The 21,730-nt window shown below is 57.6% G+C and overlaps 8 protein-coding genes across 8 annotated transcripts; 4 read left to right on the top strand and 4 right to left on the bottom strand.

Annotated features, from left to right (window-relative positions):
- Positions 1-327: 327 nt before the first annotated feature.
- On the bottom strand, positions 328-2,848 carry MKK02DRAFT_42882 (Mbp1 and Swi4-like apses protein 1; the record flags this gene model as incomplete). Its single annotated transcript, XM_053092195.1, has 7 exons — positions 328-348; positions 458-565; positions 614-2,388; positions 2,435-2,619; positions 2,666-2,671; positions 2,733-2,743; positions 2,792-2,848. 7 exons carry the CDS (start codon positions 2,846-2,848, stop codon positions 328-330), a joined length of 2,163 nt encoding a protein of 720 aa, XP_052948265.1.
- Positions 2,849-3,215: 367 nt separating this feature from the next.
- On the top strand, positions 3,216-4,115 carry MKK02DRAFT_42881 (RNA polymerase Rpb4-domain-containing protein; the record flags this gene model as incomplete). Its single annotated transcript, XM_053092194.1, has 4 exons — positions 3,216-3,221; positions 3,286-3,558; positions 3,610-3,768; positions 3,822-4,115. The coding sequence occupies 4 exons, from the start codon at positions 3,216-3,218 to the stop codon at positions 4,113-4,115; spliced, it is 732 nt and encodes a 243-aa protein (XP_052948264.1).
- Positions 4,116-4,202: 87 nt separating this feature from the next.
- MKK02DRAFT_23457 (putative nucleoside transporter) lies at positions 4,203-5,967 on the bottom strand (the record flags this gene model as incomplete). The annotated part of the gene is made up of 5 exons (XM_053086736.1): positions 4,203-4,603; positions 4,661-4,766; positions 4,821-5,414; positions 5,499-5,641; positions 5,748-5,967. The coding sequence occupies 5 exons, from the start codon at positions 5,965-5,967 to the stop codon at positions 4,203-4,205; spliced, it is 1,464 nt and encodes a 487-aa protein (XP_052948263.1).
- Positions 5,968-6,455: 488 nt separating this feature from the next.
- On the top strand, positions 6,456-11,413 carry MKK02DRAFT_42879 (uncharacterized protein; the record flags this gene model as incomplete). The annotated part of the gene is made up of 11 exons (XM_053092193.1): positions 6,456-6,532; positions 6,644-6,873; positions 6,939-7,914; positions 7,964-8,294; positions 8,345-8,723; positions 8,768-8,994; positions 9,083-9,467; positions 9,516-9,696; positions 9,743-9,803; positions 9,850-10,129; positions 10,188-11,413. The coding sequence occupies 11 exons, from the start codon at positions 6,456-6,458 to the stop codon at positions 11,411-11,413; spliced, it is 4,353 nt and encodes a 1,450-aa protein (XP_052948262.1).
- Positions 11,414-11,640: 227 nt separating this feature from the next.
- On the bottom strand, positions 11,641-13,096 carry MKK02DRAFT_42878 (uncharacterized protein; the record flags this gene model as incomplete). The annotated part of the gene is made up of 3 exons (XM_053092192.1): positions 11,641-12,319; positions 12,363-12,634; positions 12,680-13,096. The coding sequence occupies 3 exons, from the start codon at positions 13,094-13,096 to the stop codon at positions 11,641-11,643; spliced, it is 1,368 nt and encodes a 455-aa protein (XP_052948261.1).
- Positions 13,097-15,240: 2,144 nt separating this feature from the next.
- On the top strand, positions 15,241-16,495 carry MKK02DRAFT_23228 (uncharacterized protein; the record flags this gene model as incomplete). The annotated part of the gene is made up of 6 exons (XM_053086690.1): positions 15,241-15,293; positions 15,335-15,424; positions 15,469-15,491; positions 15,537-15,889; positions 15,935-16,339; positions 16,385-16,495. 6 exons carry the CDS (start codon positions 15,241-15,243, stop codon positions 16,493-16,495), a joined length of 1,035 nt encoding a protein of 344 aa, XP_052948260.1.
- A 538-nt stretch (positions 16,496-17,033) lies between these two features.
- On the top strand, positions 17,034-19,436 carry MKK02DRAFT_42876 (major facilitator superfamily domain-containing protein; the record flags this gene model as incomplete). The annotated part of the gene is made up of 12 exons (XM_053092191.1): positions 17,034-17,175; positions 17,226-17,324; positions 17,377-17,589; positions 17,634-17,675; positions 17,725-17,876; positions 17,921-18,011; positions 18,055-18,252; positions 18,296-18,435; positions 18,481-18,552; positions 18,600-18,733; positions 18,784-19,133; positions 19,183-19,436. The coding sequence occupies 12 exons, from the start codon at positions 17,034-17,036 to the stop codon at positions 19,434-19,436; spliced, it is 1,887 nt and encodes a 628-aa protein (XP_052948259.1).
- Positions 19,437-19,681: 245 nt separating this feature from the next.
- MKK02DRAFT_36195 (uncharacterized protein) lies at positions 19,682-21,560 on the bottom strand (the record flags this gene model as incomplete). The annotated part of the gene is made up of 6 exons (XM_053089369.1): positions 19,682-20,069; positions 20,123-20,720; positions 20,778-20,856; positions 20,905-21,321; positions 21,375-21,412; positions 21,464-21,560. 6 exons carry the CDS (start codon positions 21,558-21,560, stop codon positions 19,682-19,684), a joined length of 1,617 nt encoding a protein of 538 aa, XP_052948258.1.
- Between the last annotated feature and the right edge of the window lie 170 nt (positions 21,561-21,730).

Here is a 21,730-nt window from a genome sequence, read left to right as displayed (position 1 = left end):
GCAGCTGATGTTCAGGAACGATGAGCTGGCAGACCAATTACAATGGGCGCTGAACGACGAAGCTGGAATGGCCGTGTCAAGTCATGGCGGCGAGCAGCCAGACATTGAGCGCCCGGCGTCTGCTGGCTGGTGAAGCGCAGTACTCGAGCACGCTTGCGACTGCCATGCTGGACGTAGCTTAGATCTAGTATCACAACATGTCAATGCACCCGATCCACTTTTCCCATTCCCGTGAGTATAGCATATGTCAGCGCTACTTCAGTCAGTCTCATCGTCTACATTCAGCTGAGCGTTCCATGCGCCCTGAACAAGCAATCGTTATATCATCTACACCTCCCCCTCCTCTTCCTACGACATCCAAGATACATCATCCTGCGCCAACCCTGTCCCCTCGCTCTCTAATGTCTGTACTTGTCAGCTATGAGTCCACAACCACCACATCATAGCCTGTACTCACCTCCAATAGTTGTGTCATTACATTATCCACCTCATGTACCGCAATCTGTCCGCCACATCCGGCTGATATCAATCTCCTATACTGTCCGATATTTTGTCCTGTCCCAGCCTGGACCATCAGCTCGAGCCCACATTTCCAGCAAGTAACAAGACTCACCTCCGCCTGAGCCCTCACATACTGCTTTACCAAAGTCGCCCTTCTCTTCCTCTTCTCCTCAATCTCCCATCTCAACCTCTCTTCCTCCGCCTGCCCCACCTCGGCCCCTCCCGGGGGAATATCCGTCAATGCCGGTAAATCACTATAATCCTCCCCTCTCACTCCACCAGCCTGCCATCTCCCCTGACGCGCCTCATCGCCCTGTACCCACCCCTCATACCCTCTCCGCATAGACGCGCCGACACTCGCCCGTAACTGCGCCTGTAACCCCTCCAACTCGCGCTTCTTGTCCGCGACAGGCCCCGATTGGTCCCCCATCCCCTGAAGGATCCGGGTCGTTTCCGTCACTTCGGTATGTATGGACGTGAGCAGCGCTTTGGCCTGGAGGATATCGCGCTCCTTGCCCTGCAGCTCGCCGTCAAAGCTCTTGGCGAGAGCTTGCATATGCGAGGTGATATCCTGCAGGCATGACCCGCCGACGAGCCGGGCGGCTTCCGACGAGAAGAGCTGGTGGGCGATCGGATCCCGTTTACCGCCGGAAACAGGCGAAGAGCGGAACCGCTCGTCCTCGAGGATATAATCCTCGGCAGACTTGTAGTCCCGGTTCTTGATTTTGGGATCCGCCCCGTGGTCCAGTAAGGCCTTGACGAGCCGACGTGATCGCGCCCGAGCCGCGAGGGTAAGGGCCGTCTCCCCATCCTCGTCCTGAAAGTTGATAACGTCCGCGAGCTCCTGTGGGAAGTCGGCGAGACGAGAGAGGATAGTCTCCATGTAGTACCGCGCGGCGTGCGTCTTGCCCTTGGACAGAGCAAGATTCGCGATATGGTGAAAGACCGTCCGGTTGTACTTGTCGATGTTTAGGGTGGACCGATGGAGGAGCTCGTACAGCTCGGGGAATTTGCGAACGTCATAGTTGTTGGAGAACATGACGGAGCGCATGAGGGGTGTTTGTTCCGAGTTGTTGGCGGCAAAGATGGAGGCGCCGGCGGTAAGGAGGAGCTTGACGACGCGGACGCGACCCATCGCGCACGCCCAGTGCAGCGCGCTATGGCTGTCCTCGTCTATACGGGTATTGGGGTCAAAGTCGGCGGGAGGGGATACGAGGATGGAAGGGATCTGGGTGGTTTCCGAGATGAAGTAGTTGAGGATGATGTCGGTGTACGCCTCGGGACCGAGCTGCTGAGACATCACCCCGTCCATCATGGGCAGATGAACAGGGGATTGCTGAGGCGTATGGACGGCAGACTGACCGCGAGCTTGACGGAGATAGTCCGCCTGCTCATCCATCATCATCTGCGCCGTCCGTTTCCGCGTACTGGATCCGGCTTGGTTCCCGTCCATGTCGATATCCATCCCGACGCCGGCCGACCGGTCCTTGTCGTCGATGACCGACGTGACGGGAGATGGCGTGTCCGAGGACGAGTCATCGTCGTCTTCTGGTGACGCCGGGAGGGATTCCATCGAGCGTGACGTATCCGCGTCGGGCGTGCTGGCTGGTGCAGGCTTCTTGGCGGCGGCTTGCTTGCCTGCTGCCCGAGTAGCGAGCTGAGCCTGCGCGGTGAGGGCAGCGGCCGAGGTCGGGCCTGTTCTGTGGGCGGTCGCGCTCTCCTTCTTGTCCTTCTCTTTCTTGGCTTTGGTGGGAGGGGCGACGGCATGCTTGGGAGCGGGAGGGGGAGAGACCGAGGTGGGGACGTAGTCGATGAGGGGTCGGAGGAGGTCTTCGACGCCGTACTGTTTGGCGAGGGCCAGACCGCGTTCGATGGGGATCCAAGTACCTGGCAGTCAGCTTGATTCACCGTCAAGAGACGACGTCCAGCTCACCCTGATATTTCCCATACCCGCCCTGCACCTTCTCATGCTCCCCTTTCTGTACCTCCCTCTCCAACACCCGCGTTCTCTGCGGCTTGTCGAACCCAGCCACCTTCAAGATCTGCGTCGCGTTCAGATACGCATCGGATCGTCTGCGCATGACGGCGACGGTACGACATAGCATTTCGTATACGGGTCTACTGGGTCAGCGTTATCCGGACGCGTCTGAGTAGGCGGACTTACACGCCACTATACGCGAAAGAAGCGAGATCAGCTTGGAACCTATATCATCAGGAGATAGAGAACATACCTATACGTTGCCTGAGATATCAGCTTCGGCTCTACCAGAACGATTGCCGGGTAGCTCACCTTGAATATTGTGTTGGGCCCATTCTCGCCCCCCGGAGCGACTGGCCGTTTGACCATCGCGGCTCTTATCTTCCGTGTGTTCACGCGTTTATTATACTTTCAAATTGCCGGCAAGATATCCTGGCGCGTCAAAGGTATCCTGTAGAGCTTCGCTGCTGGATATGGAGAGGCTGCTAGGGTGTTCCTGTATAGTAACTATAGAGATGTTAATCGATGTTGAGGCTTGAGGCGACGCGAAATCGGACGCGTCAAAGGTGGAGGCAAATTTGGGGCTGGCTCAGCACGCGCAGCGGCGAACACCGCCGAATCTTGCTAGTTCCGGGGGCAGTCTGAGCCAAATCTTGGGCAAAGACAAGGTCCACATCACAACTCTGCATCACACATACGACAATGAGATAGCATCAAGCCACATACAACAATTAGAATGAAGGTGAGTAACCCAATGATCCGATCAAGACCCACCAGTTGATAGGAAAAGAAAGCTAACGTCCCAGATCAGCACAGCAACCCCACTCCACCTCTCCAACCATGAAGTTCTCTCCCACTTCATCGCCCTCAAGCGGGACACCGACGCCTTGAAGCAACAAAGGGCGAATCATGATCTGAGAGATAAGGTGGATATGCGGGAGGCGTACCCTTTAGCGAAGGAACGGGACGATCCGCCTGATGGGTCGACGCTGCCAAGGTTGACCGATGCGGTGAGGCGGCAGGAGGATGAGGCGGATCGGAGAGGATGGAGCGATGAGTTGGCGTGGATACAGGACGAGGTGAGCCCGACATCGCTCATTTCGAGGCCAGCAATAGAGCTCATGTATTAGGTGATCAGGTATCTTTGCTCAGATCACGTCCCGACCGCTCGACAAACGGCGGACGGTGTCGCCCAACTAGCCGATACATTACAGGATCACTCTTTGACGAAGGGTGAGGTCCTCCAAATCGTCAACCTAGCTCCCACACTACCAGTCGAGCTGTACGCCGTAAGTCTCGACCTGTCCGACCCTGCTTACCTGCTCCCTCGCTGACCCCTTAGATAATAGAAGACGTCGACAGCCGGTTCGAGCCTGGCGCCCACGACCGCCTCGAACAAATAGCCGAACAGGTCGCAGGCACACTTCTCTCGCAACCGCCCCACGAGCTTGAGCCGTATGTTACTCGACTGCAGCACGAGCCTTCTTCCCGGAAAGGCCATGAAGCGGAGATGTTTGAGGAGGAGGATGGAGAGGAGGAAGAAGGCTTCATGGAGCAGGAATTCGTTACCGAGGCGACTTACGGAGCAGCGTATGAGGGTGGAGTGGACGATGAAGTACGGGAAGATATTGAATAGACGCATAGAGAGGTCATGTTGTATACGTAGAGTACCGTCTTTCACCAGCCATCAGATCATGCAGCATAAATCATATATTGTTCTAGTCTATACAAAACTACCTCGTACGATCCAATTGACCCCAAAACTCGCCACACTCCCCGCTGCCAGCCCGCTGACCAGACAAAACGCCGCCAATGTCCCAGCGACGTCCTTCTCCCCCTCCTGGATCCTGGGATTAAGGACAGGATTCGACGCGAGGATCATGCACAATGACGATATCCAGCCGTTCGTCAGGCCAAAGACGAGGAGGACGGTAAAGTAGGCCAGGTCAGAGTTGATCCATGGTGTACTGTGGACGGGCGAGGTGGGATCCGGATTGACGTTACAGAGGAGGAAGAGCGGGATGAGGAAGGTGCGGGAAAAGGAGAGGGCGAGGACGGTGTTCTGGGATGAGGGAAGACAGTTCGGGAGGCGGGGTATGTAGGTCCGGCCGAGGTAGTCGCCGACTAGAGCATCAGTAGGAGTCTCGATCCGCATTAATGGTGTAGAAAGAGGCGACTCACTGTTGAAGATGAGGAAATGGGACGGGATGAAGACGGCCGGCTGGAGCAGTTTTGGCGTGGGATAATGCGTCGAGACGATCGCTGTGGTCAATGGTGGAAAGACCGACTATTCTGGATGAGCTCTGTCTTCGCACAAACAGACAGACTTTGAAGAGCTCACCAAAGTAACCGTGAAGACCCAAGCAACCGCCACTTCCAGCTTCGCGTTCTTTCTCAGCACAGTCCTCGTCCGCACCTTCTCGCCCTCCCCTCTTGCTCCTTCCTCCTGCCTTTGGCCGACCTGGGCCATGACGTCCAGATACCCCGGTTGGGCCATCACGTGTTTGAGAGCCAGCCTACACCCTAATGCGCCGACGGAAGCCAGCATCCAGAGTACAATCCCGGCTCTTGCTGATGGCTTTCCTTCTTCCCCCTGTCCGCCGCCCGAGCCGTTCAGGGCGGTGACAGCGGCAATGACGAGCTGTGTCGCCGATACGAGGACAGCAATACCGCCTTGGCCGGACATGACGGCCAGTGTTGCTCCCGAGTCAGACGAGGCGCTCTGTGGCCAGAGGGCAGAGAGCGCAAAGACGCCAGATTGGAGGTAGGCTGTGGATAGCGATAGAGCGCCCGAGATGGCGATGAGGAGAGAGAGGAGGAGGGCGGGGGATGAGGATAGAGGGGGGAGGATGAAGTGGATGATGGGGAAGGAGAAGATGAAGGAGAGGAAGATGAGGAGGGTGAGGGACCATTGGATCCGGGCAATAGGGGAGGTCTGACGGTCAGCTGTAGCTGGGCATGTCACTGCGACGCAGAGTCGACGAGGAGGGGAAAGGATGCAGGTCCGGGTGGGACTCACAGTAGCTACGCTGCGCTGGGCTACGCCGAGGAAGACGAGGTTCCCGAAGCAGTATACGGAGCTGAGGTAGCTCGCGAGGTTGGTACGGTAGCTCGACCCGGCGGGGAAGAAGGACGCGAGCAAAGGGAACGAGCAGATCAGTACTGTTAGTGAGGTCAGCTCGGCCCCGTCCTCCCATGCTCTTCTTCTCGGTCTCATTGCTCTAGCTGCCAGCCTAGCGTTGCGTGCAGAGACGGAGTAGGGACGTACCGTTCCACGATAAGAGTACACCAGCCCCCAAAGCCCAGAAAGCCCAATACACCTGTCCCTCCTGCCTCGTTTCCCGTCGTGCCCCAGCTGGTCGGAGCGCGCCAGCTTCAGCTTCCCCATCGTCCCCTGCCCTGCCTATAGCCTCGTATCCCGCAGTCGAAGGGGTCGGTCTCGAAGGCGACGATTCGACGCCAAGGGACCGCTTGATGCGCTGGAACATCATGGGCTGATGTACAGTAGAGAAAGGAGCTACGATGAGGCTAAGCTATATAGAGCTTAGGCGCCCAGCTGCAGCCAGCCAAGCGGGGAAATCGAAAATGCACCGGACGGATTTGTGGTCGTTTTGACCATGAGTTTGCTGTCTTTGCGGCGACCTGTAGAGTGTACATCAGCGTCTATGGAATTCATACTTCGCAGAGCGGCATATCAGATACTAATGGTGGCGCCTGCGAAGTTCTGAGGCCATGTTATATGCAGGATGACCAGTAAATCCAGGTCAAAGGCTGGAAAAGGCCGCTTTTGCTATTGATTTGAGGGTCCAACTCGCCTCCGCCAGCGTTCATTTTCAACCTGTCTTTGTACTTCTCCTTCATCTTCGCCTCTCCTCCTCTCGGGCCAGCATCGTCGTAGGGCATCTCTGAGAGGATACAGAGCTCTCTGTGAGCATACCAGCGCGCTTCTCTCGCCACAAAAGGCGCTATAGCCGCGATGGCAGCGACGATGGCGCTCGCACCCTCTGGTAGCGGCATAGGGTCATCGTATCCCGATGAACCTAGCAATGGCAGGTAGGTCTCTTCCTTCTGTACCCAGCCGTTCTTCTGCGGCTCTCCCATACTCCATCCTCATCCTAGGCTACAGCTACGATCCGCTCTTTGTGTTCGTAGCTCACTCCACAGCTCCACCCCACGAGCGAGTACCTCCACCTGCGTACCCCCTTACCCGCCTCCCTCCGACGTGGCCTATCCCGAAACTACCATCCCCAACCCACACGCAAAGAGCATGGCCCACCAACCGGTATTCACGAACCTGCCTGCTGGCTCCTTGTTCCGTCCAGCCCGACTACCGGCGGATATGGACGCGCGGGTGGACAAGTCCAGCGTCTGGATGGGTCTCGATAAGCACACCCGTACGTCCTTCCCATCCCACCAGGCCTCAGCAGACTGCAGACAGGAACCAATGCTAATGTTCCAGATTCAGCGGTCTACTTCCTCCCGCCGATCTGTAAAGGCTGTACCAAGACCGGAGCGGCCACGCACTGCGATCGCGGTTGGCCCTCGTGCCAGCGCTGTTCCCTCCGCGGGGCCGATTGCGAGCTGGGGACCAAGTGGTCTCAAATGCGTCTGAAGGTCAAGCGCAAGTCAGAGGTCGGAGGGACGCCTCGCGAGTCGCTCGATGCCGCCCCCTCTCAGGCTCAGGTGAAGGAGGAAGAGGAAGAGGGTAGCCGGTACTCTGCCGCCGAGAAGGGAAAGGGGCGCGCCAGCATCGGTGCTTCGGCCAACTCATCTCCATTCTCGTCCAAACTTGAACACCCCGATCTTTCTCCTGTCTCCCATATCAACGGCAACGGTAACGCCAACGCCAATGGGTTCGAGCACACTATGCCTATACCCACATCCACCCTCCTTCCCCAGTATCCACCCGCGCCGCCCGCGCCCTCCTCGCCCTCGGAAGGCGGTCGGGGCAAGCGCACCAAGAAGAAACGCCGACTTTCGCGAGGCGAGGAAATCGACCCAGAGTCTATCGATGACGATGGGAATCTCCTCCCTCCCAAGCCGACACCGCCGGCCGCACCGCCCCCCTCCTCTCAACGCTACCCATCAACTACCGCGCACATGACGGTCGAATCAGTGACCCGTCCACTTCAGACATCAGAGGACCAGCCCCCCGTCGCTACCCCCGATGACGTCAAATACCTCACTCGTATAGACCGGAACGGCCGGAAAGCGCCCTTGAAGAATATGCGCGCGGCGTGTCCCGCGTGGTCGACGACGCGACGGGCGCTGCAGGGCGGGGCAGAGTATCTGCGGGATCCGAGCAGAATCGAAGGGGGAAGTGTGGAGGTCGGTGTCGGTGGAGTAGCGAGGGGGATCATACTGGAAGGAAAGAGCGTTGGGGGTGGGAATTTTTGGGGAGCAAAAGCTGCCGCGGGGAGCATTATGGTTGGACTGTAAGCTAATGACTCCTTCTCGCATCAGGTTTATAGCTGACGTATCTAGTGGGAGCGCAAGGGACAGACGGTTGTCTGACTCGCCAGTCTCGGCCTCGCAAAACGCCGCTGGAGCTGCAGGGTCAGATCAGCCTGGTCCATCTATCCCCCGGATCAACATTCTTCCCAGTACTATCCACATTGACTCGCATGGCCGCACTCTGCCCGAGTCGTCCCAAGTCACCGAGATGACCGAGGAGCCCGAAATCGAAGCTCTACTTCTCGCTCAGCGCGCCAGAACTCCCCTGGCCATCGCCGTAGCGCAAGACTATCTCGAACCTCCTTTCAAAGTCCCGCGCGCATTCGTTGTTTTGGGCTGGTTCTGGCTGACTGACGCCTGGGTACGTCTCCACCTCATCTTTCACCGCTGCATGCAGAGCTAACAAGACAGCTTGAACCAGAGTCGATGTGGCACCCCGGTGTCCCCCGATCCCGCCGTCTTCTCCCCTCCGAAATAACCCACGTCCGCTGGAAATTCAGATTCGAGTGGTGCAGAGGCAACCAGGGCGTTCCGTGGTGGTCCCCAACTGACGACCCCGCTCGCCCTCCCACCCCTTATATCGAGTACAAGTTCATCATTGAGCCTTTGGAGATTTCGGGCCCGGGCGTCAAGGGGGCATCGACCGTCATTCCCGTGGAGAAGGTGGGGAGCTCGGATCAGAGGACGCCATGTGCGCTGTGCGGGTGCGTCTCGGAGGCGGTGTATAGGGATGCGAAGGTGTGCTTGAATGAGCTGTGCTCGGGCTTCTTTATGCCTACGGGCGGAGGAGGTATGTTCTTCTTAGCCTGGACATGGGGCCGGAGCTGATCATAGGCTTGGATCCGATTACAAATACTCCGAGTCCGCTCCGACCACTCCAGCGAAAGACGCCAGAGTTCCTCGGTCTGAAACTAAGAGGGACGGACCCGTTCGCCACGAATGAAGAAGGCCTGACGCGGGATCAGCTCGGAGGGGACTTTTGGCGGGGTTGGGTTTGTGGGAAGTGCGGGATGGCGAATGAAAGGCGGAGATGGTCCGGCTGGGACTGTGAGGGGTGCAAGGTAAGTCTAGCCCCTCTCAATTCTTCGTACATGGAGAACGGGAGCAGGATGAGGTATGGGGAAGGGAGGAACCCCAGCTGACATTCAGCACCAAATCTTCCCCGCTCGGAAACCCCTCACTCCCGAACGTCTCCACACTCCCCTTCATCCAGGAATAATCAGCACCGGCGCTCCTCGCACCGATACTGGACACGCCGCCTTCCCTTCGTCCATCAAGCATACTCTGGGCTACACGATATACGAACATCACGTCAAGGTCGTCAAGCATTCTTTGCAGCTCAAGGACAAGTCTGACGCCTGCGCCGGGACATGCACGAGTGAAGTATACCACGCGCTGCACGCGCGGAAAGAGGGCGTAGTAGATGTCGCAAGTAGGGTTTGGAGGGAGATGCAAGGTGAAGGAGGGGACGAGAGACGCGGTCTGGGGGCGGTGGGAATGCGGAGGGGAATGATGGGATTATTGTCTAGACGACGTGAGTGCCTTGCCGTCGTGATTATCGTGAGTAAGGCTGACAATATAGCTGCGGAACGATCGCTATGTCCATTCTATCTGATAGCGATGGGCCCGGAGAGCCTGAAGCGGATCTCAGGGTTCCCAAGTGCGGTGGATACAATCCCGTGGTTGAGTGCCCCGAACGCTTGTCTGGACGCTATGGACTTGATCAATTTCCGCGCGGGGTGTATGTTCCCTGGACTGGCTGAGTGAGTGCATTCCCTCGCTCAGAGTGTGAGCAGAGCTGACGGATAGGCGATTCAACAGTCTCATTGTTGCTGTCATGCCACCACCATGTGTGCCCTCCCCGCCGATCGTATGTTCGCTTGTATAACCAGCCTCGGAATATAGCTGACAGATAGACATTCATGATCCAGCCTGGAGAGTACCTCGCCATCCTCGCGATTGGCTCTGAAGCTACCATCCAGCTGCGACCGGTTCCCCCATTACCTCCTCCCTCGCATGATAAAGAGACGACCGAGGCTGGCGATGCTGCCCAACCAGTCGAGATCACCGAGACCGCCAAGACAGCGGAGGTGTTTGAGACGGGATCGATGATCATGCAGCATGGAGACGTGCTAGGTCTGAAGGCAGATATGGGCGGGATGGAGATCACGATCCGACCGGATGGATTCGGAATAGGTCAGTCTGGTCCTTCCCCTCTGCTAGGTTGACGGGAAACCACGCGCTGACTGAGCAGTCTGTATCGCCCAGCAGATCTATCGCGGGATCTCAGAACCCGGCCTTGGCGCCTTTACACAAACGACCGACCGCGATCCCGCGCCTCTCCCTGCCCCGGCCGACTCTTCTGTCAAGGTCGAAGAGGTAGGCCCCATACCGGCCAAATCGACCGTCTGGACCCCGGCGCCGTTATTGGACTGGTATATCGGTCCGCGGCCGCTCGATATCAATCAACCGATGCGCTTTAGGCGGCCTGGACGGGTCAGGCCTATTGTGCCTAAACTTGCAATGGGCGCAGGAATGGGAGGGCCGGCGGGGCCGGGGGCTATGAAAGGGAAAGGAAAGGGCAAGGGGAAAGATAAGGGGAAAGGCAAGCAGAAGGAAGGGGAAAATGTCGAGGAAACGCCATTGGCGGATGGGGAGGAGGGCGGAGAGAACAGCAGCCAGACGGCCATTGACGCCAATCCGGCTCCCGACGCGGTCATGGCGGTCGGGGAGGAGTCGAAAGAGGTCGAGGTGGAATTCGACGTGGATCCGAAACACGCTACGGGCTTCATCATCCTCGATGATCTTCCCATCGACACTAGCGACGTCAATTATATAGCCACCAACTACGCCCCGCCAACCAGCTCCAGGTTGCTCATACCCGAAATCCCACCCAGTCCTACTGGCCCAACCAGCGTACCTGGTCCAAGAAGGCGCGGACCCGCCAAGCCCCGGGACGGGGATACACCTGACGGAGGAGCCAAGAGCTCTAGGCGCAAGTCGGGTGTGAAGCGGAAAGAGCCGGAAGATGGGGACGGGCCGGATGCAGCAGAGACTGAGTCGCCCGCCGGTGTGGGGAGGGCTAGAGGACGGGCCAGAGGGGGTGCTGGGGCTCGAGGAAGGGGCAGCCGGGGAGGCGGTAGGAGACGAGGCGGAAGGCGAGTCAGCGATGTGCGCGATTCGCCGGGGGGGACGAGTACTTCTAGTCCGTCCAAGAAGAGGAAGGGGCCAGGGAAGGGGAGGAAGTCGGCGGCGACTCTTGCTGCGGAGGAGGAGGAGGGAGGCGATGGTGATGGCGGTGAGGATGGAGATCAGCCGGAGAAGCTGGAGGTCGAGGAGGATGGAGGGGCGGGAGATGGGAATGAAGATGTTGAGATGGCCGACGAGGGCGGCAATGCAGACGGCGATGTTGGAGACGTCGGGGAGGAAGACGGGGAAGGGATGATTGTCGCCCAGGTAGCGGACGTGCCGGAGCAGTAAGCGAGAGGGGTTGGCGGGACAGCTTGTACTATATCAAGCAACCAGCATGGGTCATATCAGTGTCCTTCATCATGTGTCCCATCGTGTAGTCAGTAGCATAATGCACGTCTTGTCTGAAGTGGTCTGGAAGGAACATATACATGAAGCCACGGTATGAAGAGGAGGTGTTTACACAACATATAACTACGAGGAGGGGATGACTATACTATGTACACTGGAGGACCATATTATACTTTTCTATGACCCTTGGCAGGAGCGATATACATCGGCTCCTCCTTGATCGAGCTCATCTCTTCATCCTGCTCCTGCCCCTGCACCTCGCCGCCGACAGGCCTGGACCGTTTCGCCACCGCAGCGATCACCAACCCCCACGCCTCGCCCAACCCCTTCCAGCTCGACTCGCCGCTGATCCCCAGTGCGCACAAGTTGGACCAGAACCCATGCATGTACTCGAGGCGGTGCATGAGGACGTCCATGCCTTGCTTGTCGAGCTCGGCGGCCGCGTCGGCGAGGGTGAGGCATGTGGGCGGGAGGGCGAGGAGGGAGGGGATGAGCGGTCGAGTGGGAAGATGAAGGTGTGTGTGGAGAGTGGGAAAGGAGGCAGGATGGGGGATCGTCAGGGCCAGAAGGGGGAGGTGGAGGATGTGCGATGTGGATGCGGGAGTGTCGGACTCCGAGTCGGAAGAGGAAGAAGAGGATGGGCTGTCGGTAGGTGATGGGGGAGAGGAGCGGTTGGCGGGGGTGATGGTCGCGTCAGAGTCGGATGAGCTGGCCTGCTCGTCCGAGGACTCTTCGGCGATGACGGGGAGGGTGGAGCTGGAGGGGTCAGACTCGGCGGTGGAGTTGGCAGCGGAGGTTTCGGTCTCGCGGGGCCAGTAGGAGCATTGGGAAGCGTATACGAGCGAGCTAGTCGTCAGCTGTATTCTTCAAGAATAAGGGGAGGACTGACTTGACGGGTAACAATCTCGCTGCACCACCCTCGTGGCCTTTCCCCTTGATAGCCAAACACACGTCCGGCTGCCTCCCCTTGATCTTGGCCTCTAGCTCGGCGTTGCCTTCCGAGTCGGCGGTGAGTTGCGGGATGGCAAAGGCGAAAGTGCGCTGAGACGCGGAGGGAGACGCGGAGGGGCGAGTGTGCTCGGGCTGGGGACGGTACTGGGAAGATACGGCGAGCAAGGCAGGGAAGTGTGATCTGAGACGGGGGAGGGCCCACTCGATAGGCTGTAGGATCAGCAAGGGTTGATCAGAAGGGATGAGATGGCTTACGATATGGCTCATCTCTCCAGGCAAAGACATGACAGGCGGAACACGCGGGCGAGGCAGCCGGACTGGGATGTTGGCGACTCGAATGACGGGACGAGGGGGCTGTATGACCCTCATCATAGGTACCGAAGTGATGATTGGCGCTGGTCTTCCCTTCTGCTTTGGAGCTCCCTTCCCCTCCGTCCCGCCTTTCACCGGTGAAGTCGCCCTTGCTTTCGCGCGCGCAGTCGAGGCATTGCGCTGGTATGGCTTGGTGCTGTGGCCGTCGCGAGAGCGCTTGGGAGCTTTACCGACACCGCCTACCCGAGGTTTGTGCGTTGATGGGCCGGCTGAAGGGGTGGAGGTGAAGAGCGGGGAAGTGGTGAAGGTGGAGTTCTCTTTGTTGGAGAAGTTCCGGAAGAAGGGGCCGGGGGACGACATGGCGATGGCCATTTGGGATGGTGAGGGCGGTAGGAGGTCGATGGAGGGATATGGAGGGGTCTGAGGGTGTCAGTCAGGCCCATCATGATGGGCAAAGTGGCGAGAGGGGTTGGAGTGGCAAGCTGAAAGGATGGGAATGTGGAGCGAGTGGCGGAATGTACTTACAAAGCTGGTTTGATCCAGGTGGGGGAGGGGGAATGAATAGCTGTAGACTGCAGTCGAGCTGTGATGAGTTGACGGGTGAAGCGGAGCTGATCTGTTTGTGGTCGATAAAACAAGACAAGTGGGGAACGCAGATCAAGACGTCGACTGCGCGTCTCTTTTAGTACCTCCCCCGCCCCCGTTGACCATTTCACCCAACTCGTCAACATCATAGCGGTGAGGCCTGCCAAAGCTACTCTACCCAAGCCAGATTGGACGAGCGAAGTGAAGGCAAGGAGTAAAGGGGGGTAACATTTGAGTGGTTGAGTGAAGGGGCCTTTGGGCGTTGCTCCCCTTTCCGCCCCAAGCAACCAAAGGCAAAGCTTGTTTCTCCCGACAGCAGCGATCCAAGCGGGGAATGAGGAGGGAGGGAGGTGTATACGTGTCGGTATGAGGACATGTTGTGTTTCACATCAGCTCGATGAGGAAAGATGAAACGCTGCTCCATCATTGCATCAGACGAGCTCAGAGTCGCATCGGCGGGGCTTGCGTCGACCCATATCGCCGTCCTCTATGTAGCGCATCACTCGATCATGACGCGTAGTGGCTGTTCGTAATTCTATCAGTAAGAGGTGAGGGTGTGTCAGTAGTCGCTTGTCAGAGCAAAAGGGACGGACGGATACACGCTCGGACTCGATAAGCTCGGACTTCCCTTTTACTCAGCCAATCACCCGCCCATCGTCTATTTTTGGTCACAGCACCGTACCGGCCTTGAATTTCAGGCTGCTCACCAATTCACGCTCCTGTCTCAGCGCTCAGCAAGCAGTCCCAGCCTCCTCCTCCTAGTGTGGCCTATGCGTAGGGAGTGAAGTAGGCTGACAAAGTTCTCGACAGCTGCAGCTTCCTCGACTCCTCTTTCCGGAAAAGTTACTCGAAGGGGTAATTTCCGGATCCGAAATCCGAAAGATCCATGTTGGCAGCATCGTCCGAAAGACCTCTTGCCTTCCCACACTGCACTCATATGAAACCATCACTACGCCAGCACACTCTACAGTATCAAAGATGGACTGTCCAGAGTACGCGTCTGATCTCTACCGAACTCTCCACTCCCTCATCGTCGCCTACCTAACTTCCGACACCTCAACCCTTCTCTCACTCCGGTCAGACGACGCAACCCACTCATGGGGCCACAACCACCTCGTCTCCCAGAACCCTTGCCTTGCGCCTATCACCACCGACTCTGGCTTCCGAGCCCATCTTACTTCCTCCGGTCGGTACTTTGCAGATGGAAGCACCCAAATCTCGGATATGGTCATTGACGAGTATCGTCTGAAGGCCAGCGTCCGGATGAGCTACTTTCTCACCATGAAGGACAAGGACGGAGCGGCGGGGGAGATGGTGGAGAATGACTTGGTCTGGGTCTTGACGTTTGTCAAGACGGATGATCGAGGGTCGCATGACGGTTGGCGGATCAAGGATGGGATAGAGTTCATCGACGCCGCTGCGAGTGGGAGGATGGGTCAGCTGGCGAGGGAAGCGAATGGTGGATCACTAGCGGAAGACGTCAGAGGAGGCTTGGGGATTAGGTTGTCGTCGGCTTAGGCGGATCTGACTTATGATAGACTTCTTCAGCAGACTAGACGCCTAGACTTACCAGTAGATGTACCTGTCACATCCCCTCGCGCAAGGCGAGATGCGGCTGAGACGTCCTTTGACTGTGCGGCAGTCGGGATCAGCCACGACTACCATCCGCTGTGCTTAGTGAGGACATGTAGCGACCGCACATATGGAACTCGTGAGACATGCCTTGGTCAGCCTCATTACCCCGCATCCTACCCCGCATTCCGGCCTGCCCCGAGCCGGACCGTGGTCAGCCGGACGTGCTATGGCATGCTCGTGCTGACTGATCCCAGCGCTGCACTCCATAGACTTCGTCCATGCCATCCCCTGCATTCTTTAGACTCGGCCCTAACATCAACCCTTCCAGAACTCTCATCCGCAGCATGTGGTCTCAGGTTCAGATTCCCAAGACCATGAAGGCGATCCAGGCGAGTCTGTTCCGTCGAGCTAAAGACTGAGGCTGATCAAGCAGATCAGCAAGACGGGTGGTTTGGACGTGCTTGAGCTCAACGAGATCCCCGTGCCAAGTCCGAAAGCAAACGAGGTGTTGATCAAGGTGCAATGGACGTGAGTCGCTGATAGATCAACCTGGTAGCGGAACTGACGAGCAGGGGAACCAACTACATTGACACCTGTACGAGTCTTCTCATTCCGTCGAAACACCTCCGCTGACTTGTAGACATCCGCTCAGGCCTCTACCCTCGCCCTATGCCATTCACTCTCGGTGGTGGACTGGTCGGCACGATCGCGTCTCTCCCTTCTTCCCCTCCTTTATCTACCGGCTCTCTACCCGCACTCGAGCTCGGCCAGACAGTCCTTTCCAACGCGGCCGGCGCCTTCGCCGAGTATGCTGTCGCGCCGGCTCATCAGGTTGCAGCGCTACCGAAGGACGTGGATCCCAAAGATGGCGTACACATGACCATCCCGGCGTTCACGGCGATGTACCTCGTCAAGGAGAGCTATGAGGTGACGAAGGGGGACTGGATCCTTGTTCGAGCCGCAGCAGGCGGTGTGGGACTCTTGCTCTGTCAAGTGGGTGTTTCAAGCCAGCCTGGAAGAAATACCGCTGATCTTTAGCTTGTCAAGCACTACGGCGGCAACGTCATCGGCACCGTCTCGACCGAAGCCAAAGCCTCTGAAGCCAAAGCAGCCGGCGCCGACCACGTCCTTCTCACCACCTCTTCCTCCTCCGACAACGTCGCCGAGATCCTCAGGATCACAGGTGGAAAGGGCGTGCAAGCGGTCTACGACGGCGTCGGCAAAGACACCTGGGAGGAGAACTTTGAAGTCATTCGCAAGAAGGGGTCTATCGTGACGTATGGGAATGCGAGCGGGGCGGTCCCGGCTTTCGAGCCGCTTAAGCTCATGGCGAAGTGCGTCAAGGTGTCGAGGCCGACGTTGAATGTCTTTATTGAGGAGCCGGAGGACTTTGCGAGGTATGCGGGGTTGATTTTTGATGCGGTCAAAGCCGGGGGTTTGAAGGTGAGTGGCAGGACTCAGGGAGATTAATGGCTGGCTGACGAGCAGTTCTCGATTCATAAAGTTTATCCCTTCACCGCGGAAGGTGTCGCGCAGAGTCAAACGGATATCACGTCGAGGGGGACGACGGGCAAGCTGCTCATCAAGGTGGCAGAGTAGTATCAGTTACAGTCGTTGGGCCGGGAGAGGGTGGCTAGGGGAACGGCGGACGTCTGATCCACAATCTGGTTGGCTGATCTGCATGAATGTCTTCAGAAGCTATAGCAAGACCTGGCTGTTAATCATCTAGAGCATACGGCCTGCCACAACCTGATCTCAGCGCTGAATCCGCCACACTCGCTGATCGGCCGAGGCCTCGCCGAAAGCCGTAACTCCGCCCCGCTCCTTCCATTGCTTCCGTTTTATCTGATAACCCGAACCACCCGAAAGCTACACCCTGAGACCCACACGACCGCCCCTGGATCCCGCTAATCTGATAGCACATTTCGGGGGACTTGGCTCAGCGTGGCGTCCATTCCTCCCCCTTGTTCTGGCAAAAATCGGCCGATACAATGGGCGTGGAGCGACAGTGGAGCTGCGCCCCTTCTCGCTTGAGCCGTAAAATCTTCCCGAGACCCTGGTTCCGCTTATCTGATATAAGGCCCCCCCTTCGAAACTTCTCACTTCTCATCCGCTCCTTTTCTTACCTGCACACACTATGCCTGCAGAGCACGAGTCACACGACAAGTCCAAGGATGTTCCTATGGGAGAGGAGGGAGCTCGACACGTCCTGGAGCACGACAAGGTGTCCTTCGTCTCGGAGGACCAAGATGAGGGTGTTACGCGTATCGAAGCATTGTGTGAGTCACTACTCTTTCCTCTTCGCGCACGGCCCAAGCTGATGGGTCAGACCTTGTGTTTGGTCGAGGATGGAGGCTCGTCCTTCTGTGGGCGAGCATCGGTCTCATCGCCTACGTCTACGCCTTGAGCCAGAGTACTACCTACGTCTGTGAGTTCCGAGCGATCTCTCACCTTAGCGCGAGACTTGGACTGATGGCCAGACTTGCAATTTGCTACGTCCGCCTTCTCTCGCCATGCCGCTCTGGGTACGATCGGAGTCATCAACGGGCTCGTGGCGTCCATCGCCCAGCCCATCATTGCCAAGCTGTGCGACCTCTCCAGTCGACCTGCCGCCTATACCGCCGCGGTCCTCCTCTACGTGATCGGGTACATCATCGTCGCTGCGTCACACACCGTCGGCGAGGTCGCTGGTGGTATGTCTCCTCCCTGACTACAGCTGGACAGGGCTAATTATCAGGCGAGGTGCTCTTCACCATCGGTAACACTGGTCTCAGTCTGAGTGTGTCCCCCTTCACTTGTCACGCGCCAACCTATGACTGACTTTGCAGTCAACACCATCATCGTCGCCGACATGACCAACCTTCAGAACCGCGGTCTCGTCAACAGTCTTATGGCTTCGCCGTTCATCCTGAACGCCTTCATCGCGGGGTACATCACCGAGGGCATCTCTGCATTCTCCGAGAATGGCTGGCGCTGGGGTGTAAGTCAACAAATTTGGGGGTTGGGAAGTCAGCTGACCGACAGTACGGGATGTTCATCATCCTCGTTCCTGTCTGTATCGCTCCCGCTCTGGTTGTGCTCTTCTGGGCAGACCGCAAAGCCCGGCGCACTGGAGGTAAGCCTACCTCTTATTCTCCTAAATTAACGCTGACACTTAGCCCTCTCCCTCGCTTCCTCCTCTTATGTCCGGCGCCAGCTCCTCAAGGGCACCGAACCCCAGCAAACCCGCCTCCAGCTCGCCATGTACTACTTCCACCGGACAGATGTCATCGGTCTCATTCTCCTCGCTGTCTCGTTCGGCCTGCTCCTTGTCCCCGCCACCATCGCTACCACAATGGTTGGCGGCTACAGCAACCGTATGTCCACTCTGGTCTCATTGGGAGCTTGACTGACCTCCAGCGTCCATCATCGCCATGTATGTCATCGGCGCCGTCCTCTGGATCGTCTTCATTGGCTACGAGTGGAAGTTTGCCAAGTACCCCATCATGCCCAAGCGTGTTCTCAACCGGAGCTTGATCTGCTCGTGCATTATTGACTTCGTACGTCCATCGACTCCTCCTCACCGGTACTCTGCTGACGACCAGTTCTACTTCTTGTCTTACTACGTCGCTGGGACCTACTGGCTCTCATGGGTATACGTCGTCAAGGACTGGTCGGTGAGTGGCATCCTCCATTGACGGCCAAGAGAAGCTGACAATCCCAGGACAGAGACTACACGTTCTTCTCCAATATCTTGACCGTCGGACTGTGCTTCTTCGGTATCGTCGCCGGTCTCCTCCAGCGCTACACTCACCGGTACAAGTGGATCCAGCTCGTCGGTCTTGTTCTCCGTCTCATGTAAGCTTTACTTTCCCTCACCTTCACCTGACCTTCGCTGACACCATCAGTGGAAACGGTCTCGTCTTCTACGCCTCCAAGAACCCCACCGATGCCGTCCTCGTCATGTCCCAGATTCTCGGCTCCGCCGGCGGTGGGTTCTCCGTCATCGGTTCCATGCTCGCCGCGCAAGCATCGGTCCCGCACCAGGACACTGCGCTTGCCATCTCGCTTCTCAACCTCTGGACTCAAGCGGGCGGAGCGGTCGGTGCCGCCATCGGCGCGTCGATCTGGACGAACCGTCTTCCCGAGGCACTGCAGAAGCACCTGGGTAACGATCTCAACTCAACCCAGATTGCCGATATCTATGGCAGTATCGTCGTCGCTCGTCTTGCCGAGCCGCGAGAGAAGGTCATTGAGGGTGAGTAGCTTCTCCTCTCAGGAAAGAAGGAAATGGCTGACGATACCAGCGTACAAGGAGGCATCGCACTACATCTTCCTCGCCGCCTTGATCCTCACTGCCATCCCCGTCGTCGCTGGCTTCTTCACCTCCAACTTCTACCTTGACACCCGCCACAATACCATTGAAGACAAGGTCATCGTCATGCGCTCCGAGGAGGAGACGGACGAGGCGGTCATTCGGGAGAAGGTGCAGGCTGTGGAGGAGGCAGCGAGGCGCGAGTTGGGGATTGCCCCGGCACAGGCTTTGCACCAGCGCCGTTAGACCAGATTCATTTGGGACATAAGTGTTTATATAACGGAGCATGACAGTGGGGAAGTTGGAACAGATTGACGAAGGGTTGAGATGCATATAATGACCGCACAGTTTAGCCGTATTCGACATACGCGTCAGCTGCTGTGAGGAATTTTAGCATGATCCAGATCCAACAGATTATACATCCCAGCCTCCACATTTGACCTAAAGCGCAAATGCCTCCCCTTAGATCCCCTCTCAGATAATCGCCGATCCTACCAATCCGTCTCCCGCCTTTCTATCCTCCCCAGTACAGCACTCAAGACCTCCCTCTCTTCCTCCCACATCCCCTCCAGCCCATCCCACACCCAGCCGTCTAATCTCTCCGGCCCCGATCCAACGCCTACAGCTGCACCGACTGAACGCTGACGAAGCGCCTTGACCCGTTGCACTCCCTCCACGGCCCGACTCCGTGCTGTCGAACACACAGCCTCCAGCGAGTCTAGCGCAGCCTGCTCGTTCGTCGGTGAGATATAGCATATCCGTCCCGCTCTGATGGAGGCGAGCTTGGTCGAATGGGGCGGGAGGTGCAGGGCCCGAAGGAGCATGAGAAGGCTGTGCGAGGGATGAGGAGGTGATGGAGTTGTATGTATGACATGACGACTGAAAGTCAGCTTTGTTTTTTGCCGGTACGCGGAAGGGATAAGTAAACTCACCTGAAACAGCTCAGCGCTCTCAGCGCATCCTCCTTTTCTTCACTCTCCGCATCGTCCATCCCCCTTCCCGCCCATATCTCCCTGATCAAGTCCCCGACGTCCACACATCCATGTTCCTTCTCCAACCACCCAGTTGGAGCCCGTCGGACCCGCACCCCCGCGAGCCCATCGTTCATATCCGACTTGACCGACTCGCTCGCATAAGGCCCCTCAACGAAACCATATTCCGCAAATAACGTCGCAGAGCTATGGCTCCCATACTCGAAGAGGACTTCGTCACCAGCCGAAAGGCCTTTGTGAGGCGCTATGAGCCGGAAGCCGATCTTGCCGGGTATGAGGGGCCCGACGTCCCGGACCAGCCCTCGGGGTTTGGGTCCGCTGGGGACGACGCTGGTTCCGTTCGGTGCAGTAGGCGCCGAGTGCCGAGATCTGGGTATAGAAGCGATGGACGGGGAGGAGGGATATTGTCGCGGATTGGGAATCTGAGATGAGGATTGGGACGTGTGATTGAGCATATCGAGGACGGGGACGAGGGTGTGATTTTGCAGTGATGAGACGCCAGGGATATCAAGTGGGATAGAAACGGTACGGGTATTGACTGTATGTCAGCTTTAACCTACTTCATGAGACAAAGTAACGTCAAAGAAAGACTCACCGTTCAGCCAAGCCCACAGGAAGTCTGTCTCACAAAGCACACCCAGAAGATTCTGCTCCGCAAAGGGGTCTTCCACGCGCTGCACCTTCAGCTATCGATCGGCAATCGGCTGATTGCGCTGACTCACTAGTACACCTTTCAAGACCTCGCAGTCCGCCTCGTACCGCTTTCGCACGTCCTCTAGCTTCTCTCTCGCCTCCACCGGCAGACATCCCAGCAGCTCCTCTACTCCTTCACCACCGCTCGCAACCCACGTGAGGGGATGCCATCCTTCAAAGTCCGGCAAAGTAGCTATGTACGCTTTCCATGCAGACTGATGCCTTCCCTCCGGGTCCCGCGAGAGGAGCAAGTGAAGTGTGAGGAGCTGGGTCGTATCGAGCCGAGTTGCCGTCAGGGACTGTCGTCTTCGCTTGACAGGTACAACGGCTCGGTCGGCGTTTGTACATGGAAAGAGGTGGGCGGGTATTGTGTTCAGCGGGGAGATGCGGAGGGTCAGTGGATTCAGAAGTGCCGAAGAAGGGATCTCGAGCATCGTTTCGCCTCCCTTGATGGATCAGCTCGGCGATCTGACCGATTTGGCATCCCGGGGGGACTTACCGGGATATCGCGCGAGACGAACATGCCTCTTCCGGCTCCTATTGACGTTCAACACCCAGTACTCAGTCGACAAGTGAGAGTCGACCAACCTGGGACATCCCGACAGACGAGAGACGAGTAGAAGCCCTCATGTTCCAACTCCAACCACGCGATCAGCGCGGCGTAAGATCCGATCGGGGCTGGCATCGCAGGATCAGTGCTTTGCCTTTCGCCAAAGTGTAATGATACTGGGGAGGGAGGTCTACGGGTGATCAACTACCTTTGACCCTAGAGGGGCTATTGGACATGATGCAGGGGCCAAAGTGGAGTAAGCTTGTCAACAAAAAAGTCATGCCGCATCCGTGCGCTAAGGGAGT

The sequence above is a fragment of the Dioszegia hungarica genome, assembly GCF_025882075.1.
Source record: "Dioszegia hungarica strain PDD-24b-2 chromosome Unknown MKK02contig_6, whole genome shotgun sequence".
Lineage (NCBI taxonomy): Eukaryota > Fungi > Basidiomycota > Tremellomycetes > Tremellales > Bulleribasidiaceae > Dioszegia > Dioszegia hungarica.
This window is presented reverse-complemented; position numbering and strand designations above follow the sequence as displayed.